Source organism: Sesamum indicum, linkage group LG8, assembly GCF_026168435.1.
Source record: "Sesamum indicum cultivar Baizhima isolate 11 linkage group LG8, ASM2616843v1, whole genome shotgun sequence".
NCBI classification, from domain to species: Eukaryota; Viridiplantae; Streptophyta; class Magnoliopsida; order Lamiales; family Pedaliaceae; genus Sesamum; species Sesamum indicum.
In genome coordinates, this window is record NC_142664.1 from 20,772,708 (window position 1) to 20,781,839 (window position 9,132).

The 9,132-nt window shown below is 32.3% G+C and overlaps 2 protein-coding genes across 2 annotated transcripts; both read left to right on the forward strand.

The window, feature by feature from the left end:
* The first annotated feature begins 1,762 nt into the window (after positions 1-1,762).
* LOC105168276 (F-box/kelch-repeat protein At1g23390) lies at positions 1,763-3,135 on the forward strand. Its single transcript, XM_011088294.3, has one exon. The coding sequence runs from the start codon at positions 1,898-1,900 to the stop codon at positions 2,981-2,983; it is 1,086 nt and encodes a 361-aa protein (XP_011086596.1). The 5' UTR covers positions 1,763-1,897; the 3' UTR covers positions 2,984-3,135.
* Positions 3,136-7,086: 3,951 nt separating this feature from the next.
* On the forward strand, positions 7,087-8,826 carry LOC105168277 (exopolygalacturonase). Its single transcript, XM_011088295.3, has 4 exons — positions 7,087-7,705; positions 7,838-8,127; positions 8,201-8,420; positions 8,501-8,826. Exons 1-4 carry the CDS (start codon positions 7,247-7,249, stop codon positions 8,732-8,734), a joined length of 1,203 nt encoding a protein of 400 aa, XP_011086597.1. The 5' UTR covers positions 7,087-7,246; the 3' UTR covers positions 8,735-8,826.
* The last annotated feature ends 306 nt before the right edge of the window (positions 8,827-9,132 follow it).

Here is a 9,132-nt window from a genome sequence, read left to right on the forward strand (position 1 = left end):
CCTATGGCACAGCCAGAAGGAGACTAGAAAACTAGTCAATGTTGCCAAAATTTTCGAACTTTGTAGGAGTATAAAATATTTCTCAAAATTTTACTTTAACAAACACCTCAAATGACGTCTTTATACATATAGACAATATGGCAATTACGTGAAATAATGATGTTATTATATCATATTATAAATTTAGAATAAATTCATAGATCACAATAAGAGGGGTCATAAACTCTATATTAACCCCTAATTGACTTACTACCGACTTATTGTAGGTTCAATAAATCGTTTTATGATCAAATTACCCTCATACATCTTCACACGTTAATGCGTATGAGGAGGTATATTTTTACCGTTATAAGGGTAGTTTAGTCAGAAAAAAATTATTTGACCTGCAATAAGTCAATAATTAGTTAATCGAGGGTAATATCAATTTTCATTCAGTTTTTTTATTAATATCAGCAAATTTAGTGAATTCTGATTAATAGAGCGACTTATTTGTTAGTTGAAAGCAAATCTTAGGAGTGCTAGATGTAATTTTTTAAACTATAATGGATCTATGTGTAATTACACCAAATCTCAGAAGAGAGAAGTAATTATCCCAAAAATTTAAATTTTATTTCCAACAAACTATGCTTTGTACATAATGCCAAAATAATTCCGTTTACCTAGATAAAACAAAATTAATAGAAAAAAATAAATTTTAACTTTGATTAATTAATATTTATCGTGATTTTAATTGCCATCCAAACATTTGGTGTATTTTGTTGATAAACCAATTGAGGCTCCGAGTTAATTTTATGTCAATTTCTCTGTCTTGATTGATTTATTTATAAGGAAAAATAAATATAATTATCCCTATATATTATAAACGCGATGCGATTTTATTTTAATTTTAAGATCATGGTTTATTACAGAAATCAGGACGAATGGATTGGTTGGTTTTAATTCACCCTACCCCAAACTATTAAATGAGACAGAGACTTGAGTACGAACAATATCATATATGAGTTGTTAATTGTTACATTTGCAGCATCAACCTAAGAATACAAATTCACGCGAACATGGTCCAATTTTCCTCATGTATAAATCCACTTTTAAGTTATGTATTAATTTAATTATATTCTTTTTTATTTTCAGTAGAGTATATGTCTGTCACATATTGATGTGACACGTAATATTTTAAAAACTAGATTGAAAATTGAATCGGATAAATTTTCATGTCATTGGTCCAATTGGGTCGACTTAAATATATACATGTGTGTATATATATGTATACATTAATATACATATAAATTCACTAAAGTAAAAAAGAAAGACAAATAAATGCAAGTTTTAAATAATTAAATATTTCAATTCAATATAAGTATTTCACCTAAAAATATATATATATAAATTAATATTTTGGTATGTTGCATTAGTTAATTTCTCATTTAATTTTTCGATCGAACTTGTTGTCCTCAAATTTTCGCATCAAAATAAGTATTTTAATTTTTTTAATTAAAAATACTATACTATAAAAATTAACACAAGTATTAAATTTAATTGTTGGTGCAAACCGGGTGTGAGCAGTTGAGGCATGGTTGGTTTTGATCAAACTGATTGAATTGGATTTTAAAAATCATGATGACAGTTTTACCACACGCGTCCTCTTCTAGACGATTGATTATTTTTTTTAAATTATATATATATAGTTAATTATTTATTATGTAATTAATTGAAATATGAGCACGGATACAGGTCAAAATTTTCCCACAGCTTGTTGGTTTTCTCAACTATAAATACCAAAACAATTCACCAACAAGATTCAAATTGCAGTCTTTTGTTACATGCGGCGGAGGCACTTTCCAGATTTGACCGTAAAAGACTAACACTTTGTAAGACGGCAGCAGCAGCGAATCAACAAATGGCTCCCGACGGCGGCGATGCGGAGATTCATGGCGACGTATTAGAGGCCGTCTTCTCGCACGTGCCGCTCGTCGACTTGGTTTCCGCCTCGCAGGTGTCCAAATCATGGTGCGGCGCGGTCTCGTCCTCCCTCCGCCACCACAACAAGCCGCGCCCGTGGCTGATCCTCCACACGCAGGGCACGCGCTCGCCGTACGCCACCACCACCAATGCTTACGATCCGCGGTCCGACGCCTGGATCGAAGTACCTCGACCGCCGATCGAGTACATCTCAGCCCTCAAATCCTCCCACTCCAGTTTCCTCTATATGCTCTCCCCTTCGAGATTTTCTTTCTCCTTCGACCCCCTCAATTTCAATTGGCACCACGTGGACCCTCCCCTTGTGTGGCGCAGTGACCCTATCGTCGCGCGAGTGGGGAACGCCATCGTCATCGCCGGCGGCGGTTGTGATTTCGAAGACGATCCATTCGCCGTCGAGATTTACGATCTGAACACGCGCGCCTGGCGTAGGTGCGACTCAATGCCGGGAAATTTGAGAGACTCGGCGGCTTCGCCTTGGCTCTCAGTCACGGCCACAGCTGAGAAACTCATCGTTACCGAAAAAGAATCCGGCCTGACCCACTGGTTCGACCCGGAAACCAAAACCTGGTCAGAACCATTGTTTCTGTCCCCGGGTCAACCCGTTACCAGCTACAACATCGGGTGCACCAACAACGGCCTGATCTTGGTCGGACGGTGCATCATCCAAAATGTCGAAAGAGTGAAGGTCTGGATAGTTGGGGGAGAAGACTTTGCGTGCGAAGAAATCGGAGAGATGCCTCCGGAGTACGTAGACAAATTGAGGAGTGAAAGCTTCGGAGATTGTTCCATAGATATTCGTGTAGCGGGGAATACAGTTTACGTGTATAACAACACATGGGACTTGGAGGAGCTAGTGGGGTGCGAGTTGACAGCCGGCGGCGGGTGCAGGTGGTGGAGCGTGAGGAACGCAGTGGCGCGTGAGAGAATGATAGCGAACAGATTGGTGTTGACATGCTCGGAGATTGGGATTGAAGAGTTGCAGCGAGCTATGAGGTGGAGGTGAATGAGTTGACTCGGGTTTTGCGGGGCTGGGCCTTAGAGGCATTAATTGTCGACCGATCACAATTGTGATTTCGATATCTTTTGTACCAAATCTTTGTTTACTTGATTTGGAAATGAGTTGCAACAGTATAATGCATTATTACAAATAAAGGAGTACGACATCCAATGAAAATAACTTGTCTGTAATTGCTTAGATAAGGAAGAAAAATTGCTGACAAAATATATAAAAAAAATATTATTACTATATAAATATTTAAGTATGTGTTTATATGTAATAAATTTTACCAATAATTTAAAAAGAAAAGGAGACAAAAAAATTGATGTGATATTTGAAATCGTTTTTTGTCTTATAGGTATATGAATTCAAACATAATTTCCAATTTTAATCATAAATATAAATTATATGTTATGATAGTAAAATACAAATTAGATAATCAAACAATTTGTCCTAAAATAATAAAGACTAGCATAGAACTCGTGCTATGCATGTGTTATAAATTTTTTTAAATTAAATAAAAAAAGTATAATATATGTTGTTATAAATAAATCTTTTACACAAAATTTTATAAAGTATATAATCTAAAATAATCTTATTTATAAAAAATAAAACATAAAGTAAGAATAGAAACTTTTGTTAATGATTTATAAGAAAGATAATTAACAAAGATAATGAGTTATAACTAAAGATAATTAACAAAAAAGAGCAAATTCATTTAGTCCTAATAGGTAAATTGAGTAGAACTATACAAATTAATATTAAATTAAATATGTACCTATTAATACTAAATGAATCTGTTCTTTTTTGTTGCAAAACAAATAAAAACAGATAAAAAATCTGAAAAAGAACAAAAGAAATAAACTATAATATAAAATTTTAATGGATTAAATCATAATATAAAAAACATAAAAGGGTAGATTTGAAATAGAAATAAAAAATTAAATTGTATTTTGAGTAGAATTAAACAACTAACTTTGTTATTTTTATAGAAAAATAAAAATATAAAATCTGAAAGAGAACAAGAATATTAAACTCTAAAATAAAAATTTAATAAATGTAAATAATATCTATGTATATGTATATATATAAATTGGTGTAAAAGATATCAAAGAGTAAATATTTAAATAGAAATAAAACTTAAATGATTGATTAAGTTGAATTATATATATTAATTTCAAAAGCGAAATATGTACTTATTAAGTAGAATTATACAAATAAGTTTTGAAAACGAAATATGTACTTATTTTCATTAAATGAATTTATTTCTTCTTGTCCAACAAAATAAGCAATTGACATAGAAATTTAAAAAATCAAATAAGTATTAAAATTTAATAACAAAAATATAAGAAAATGATATAGATTGCTAATTCAATAACTTTGATGCATCATGAAAAATAAAATACAAAAACTAAAATTATATCATGTTAAAGAGAGTGTTTAGTTTTCAAATCGTTTATAGAGCATAGAAAATCAATTATTGAGCATATCTAATAAATAAAGAGATGCACAGTAGACTTTGTTCTACATAAATACAAATATAATGAAAATCACTATTATTTGGTAATAAAAATTTTTTGATTTGGATACACACCAATAATGTATATTTGAAAATTTTAGAGTTTATAAATACAACTTAATTGTAAAAATAAACTCATATAAGGTAGATACATAATAAAATACAAAATAAAACTTAATGTTAACATATAAATTATATAAGATAAATACAAATTCAATTAGTATTTTAACGTTGGAGATAAAATTTGAGATAAATACAAAATGAATATTTAATATATATGATATTTCTAAAACATAAGATTTTCTCTTGTTCATTAAAAAACTCAATTTATTGAAGATAAAATTTCATAAATACAAAATAAATATCTAAAATATATTTAAAATAGGTGATGTTTCTAATCGATATTCTATTGTAGTTTAAAATCTTAATTATAATTCTAAAAATAAAATTTTGAATAAATACAAAATAAATAATTAAATTAAATTGATCAAATTTCGTTCTGCTATATATATAAATACATAGATAGATAGATATTGTTAGTTGATCAATTGGTCGTTCTAATTCCACTCTAATTTAGCTTTTTTAGAGTAAAACGAAATAACAATCTAAATTAGGAAACAAAATAAAAGGTTTAGGCCATGGTAGCAAATCCATCTACAGCTCATTGTTATTTTCCATTACGTCATGAAAATTGGTTAAGTTAATATCCAATATGTCCCTCATTTCTTTCCTAATTTCAATTTTGAGGTAGTGATGTGACATTTGACAATGTATTTTATCTTATTTGTGGGTAAAAATGTAACTTCACATTTTTAATCCAAAATATGTACAAATGTTGAATTTAGGGGAATTTATTTAAAAAATGCAAGAAAAAAAAATTTAGAAAAGTAATGTGATTTGAAAAATTTTAGAAAATTAAGTGGCACCGCAGTTACTCACCGCGCTGCCATAATTTTTATTTTTTTAAAAAAAAAATTCTTTATGTCACCAGGATTGGTTTTAAAAAAAAAAAAATTTTAATGTTCGAGCCGCGGTGACAATTTTTTCTTTTAAAAAAAAATTTATTTTATTTGACGACGAATTGTTGCCAATTTCTCGTTAAAATTTCGGCACCATCATGGCGAGTTATCAACACCGAGCATTTACACGAACATTTACCCACAAATAATTTCAACTTTTATCAATCGTAAATAATGAATTTTTATTATACACGAACATTTACCCACAACTCGCCATGATGGTACCGAAATTTTAACGAGAAATTGACAGCAATTCATCGTCAAATAAAATAAATCTTTTTTTTAAAAGAAAAAATTGTCACCACGATTTCAAACCGTGGTGACACATTAAAAATTTATTTTTTTTTAAAACCAATGTGTTAACCGCGGTGACATAGAGGAAAAAAAAAATTTAAATAAAAATTGTGGCACCGCGGTGCCACTTACTTTTCTAAAATTTTTTAAATCACATTACTTTTCTAAATTTTTTTTTCCTGCATTTTTTAAATAAATTCCCCTTGAATTTATCCATGTTTAATTATAAAGGTTGATTTTTCCACAAATAGTATTTAAGTCTTAGATCTTGATATGTATTTTTTAACTAATAACTCACTACCATAGTTAAGTTTAAGAAAAAATTATTAGCGATTTGAATTGAGGTTTAATATAATTATAAATACTTTCTCATTATCTAAAAAATTATTAATATTACTTTGTTTTTAATAGTTGTCCAACAACTAGTTCAATCCGTTAGTATCTTTTAGGTTTTTATTTATTTTCTTCTTGTAAACTAGTCAAAACGCCCGTATGGTCTATAAATCATAAATTTACTTATTTTTTAAAAAAAATTAATTTTTTATGGGTTAAGTAGATAATTCTTTTACAAATTTTCAAAAGTTTATATACCTCGTTCGATTTTTTATAATTTTTTTTTAAAAAGGAAAATTACACGACAAGGGAAAACATGAGATTATATCAGTAATTTTCAAATAATTAGAAATATTCGTAATTATACTAAACTTCATTCATACAAGCAGAGCTAGTATTGGTAGAAATTTATATTTGGGATTATACTATTCTTAAGGGTCATATTCTCTTCTTAAAAAAGGTTCAGTCCTAGATTAATTATGTTAATTTTAATCATCATCACTTATATGTTTACCTTCATTATAAGAACTATAACATGTAACTATAACTCTAATTATTATAATTAAAATTAAATAGTTATCGACAACAACTACGTAGTATTTATTACTTAATTTTTATTAATAATTACAAAAATCACTTTTAGTCCTTTCGTAAAATTTTCTTGATATTTTCATAAAAAAATAAAAAAAAACATATTATATGTGCAGAAAAATACAAATTTAAAATAATAACTGAAATAGATTCAAAATTAAAAAACACTAGTTTTAATCCAGTAAAAACAAAAATTGTGTTTTCACGCAACAGATTTCCCTACAATCCAGTACACCATATATTTCTTTATTTAATATTGACCATAGATAGCACGAGTTTTACGCTAGTTTAATATTGTTGTTTTATATGTGTGGGTGTAGGAGAGAGTAGAACAAATCTCCATCACCGAAGAAGCGGATGGTGGGAGAGAATCTCCATCCCTGAAAGAATCAGCTACAAAAAGCTCGGAAGATGAGCAAAATTGGTACTCAGAAGCCATTGGCTTTGCCACTACTCAAAACATCTCAACCTTCTTTGACATAGCACAAGAATTGTGGTTGGGGCGCCGATGATATGGCTATTCCCGCAGGAACTCGTCTGATCGTCCAGCTTCTGGGCATATGCATAGCCTGTTTTCTATCCATCAACGGCGTTGAATCCAACCCCTCCTCCGAAGCAGTTTTCGACATTTTCAACTACGGCGCTAAAACTGAACCAAAATTTGACAATGCACAGGCTATTATTAAGGCTTGGAAGGCAGCATGTGAGTCGAGCGGACCGGCAAAGGTTGTGATCCCTGCCGGGGATTTCATGGCCGGCGAGGTTGTTTTCTCTGGACCCTGTAAGGCTCACACCACCACCGTCGAAATCCAGGGCCATCTATTGGCAAACATTGACCCGAGTACTTATACTAGCGGCGCCTGGATCATGGTCCAAAGGGTCGACAATGTTGTGCTCACCGGTGGAGGGATCATCAACGGTGAGGGCAAGTATGATTGGAAGTACGCAGATGGTGTCAGCCCTCTTCCAGTTGTATGTAATTACCCGCTTATGCGTCGCCTTCTTTTCTTTTCTTTTTTAATAAAATATTAAATTATTCGTGTTCGTGTTCGTGTTTATGTTCACGCCGTGCAGCGTTAATGTTGTTTTGGTGCATGTCTGTAGTCTCTAATATTTCAAGAGGTTGGAAACAGCAAAGCACACAACTTGAAATTTGTAGACAGCATGGGTTTCCACATTGAGGTGATGGACAGTCACGAAATCGACCTGTTTAACTTGACGATCACTGCCCCAGGAGATAGCCCTTACACCGATGGAGTCCACCTCACTAATAACATAAATGTTAACGTAACCGACTCCGTCATAGCAACAGGAGATGATTGTGTTTCGATTGGACATGGCAACCAAAACATCGTTGTTGCCAGAATAACCTGTGGTCCCGGACATGGAATCTGGTAAATACGATCAAATTTCAAATTAATTTTCTAAACGTTCCTCTAGCAACTCAATTCCCATTTTATGATCTAGTGTCGGGAACCTGGGAAAGCAGGCGGACGAGAAAGACCTGAAAGGAGTGACCATAAGCAACTGCACACTCACAGGGACGACAAACGGTGCAAGAATCAAAACGTACCACGATTCGGCCCAGATTACGGCCAGCGACATTGTTTTCCAAGATATTCAGATGAATAATGTTCAGAATCCAATCATGATTGATCAGCATTACAACTCCACAACAACAACCGCGGTACGTACGTTCGCGCACATTTAATTCAAAAACAAAAATAAAATAAACTGATCAGAACTGATATCGTTGCATATATGCAGCAATCGAAGGTGAAGATCAGTAACGCTCGATTCGTGAACATAAAGGGGAGCTCAGCTTCGGCGGTGGCCGTGTCGCTGAATTGCAGTTCCGCAGTCCCTTGTGAAGGCATTGAACTGGCGGACATTGATCTCAAGCCCGCTGGTTCCACAGGCCCTCTCACCTCTGCATGTTCCAACGCCAAAACTGTACTCAAAGGAACACAAAGTCCCCCAGGTCCCGCTAATTGTCTCTAAATTTTATTCTGCAAGAAAATTAGCAGCATCACAGGGAATTTTAGAGTACTATAATATATATTTTTAATCTCCAGACTCTAAATGTGTGTTACTTTATAAATTTTGACGTGTGATTTAACTTTTAGTTCATTTATACTTTAAAAGTAAAATTAATCAAAGTACTTAATCGAATTTAATAATTAGGGTTGCTCAACAGACAAACAGTGCGTATAAATGTAAGTCATTCAGTCGCACTGAGCGATCCTGATCTTTAAAAAAACCACCGGTCATTCCTACTGATTAAATGATCCAATGAAGTATTAGAATCGATGCTACGGTACTGAATAAATGATCCAGTGAAGTATTCGAATCCATGCTAGGGGGGGGGGGGGGGTTCGAATCAAGAAATAGGCAAAAGT

What these genes read in the sequence shown, in the direction of transcription:
- LOC105168277 (XM_011088295.3), top strand. Translation starts at nt 7,247, where the DNA reads ATGGCTATTCCCGCAGGAACTCGTCTGATCGTCCAGCTTCTGGGCATA. An exon ending in GTGTCAGCCCTCTTCCAGTT is followed by an intron (nt 7,706 to 7,837) that starts GTATGTAATTAC and finishes GCATGTCTGTAG; the next exon opens with TCTCTAATATTTCAAGAGGT. An exon ending in GGTCCCGGACATGGAATCTG is followed by an intron (nt 8,128 to 8,200) that starts GTAAATACGATC and finishes TTTATGATCTAG; the next exon opens with TGTCGGGAACCTGGGAAAGC.
- LOC105168276 (XM_011088294.3), top strand. Translation starts at nt 1,898, where the DNA reads ATGGCTCCCGACGGCGGCGATGCGGAGATTCATGGCGACGTATTAGAG.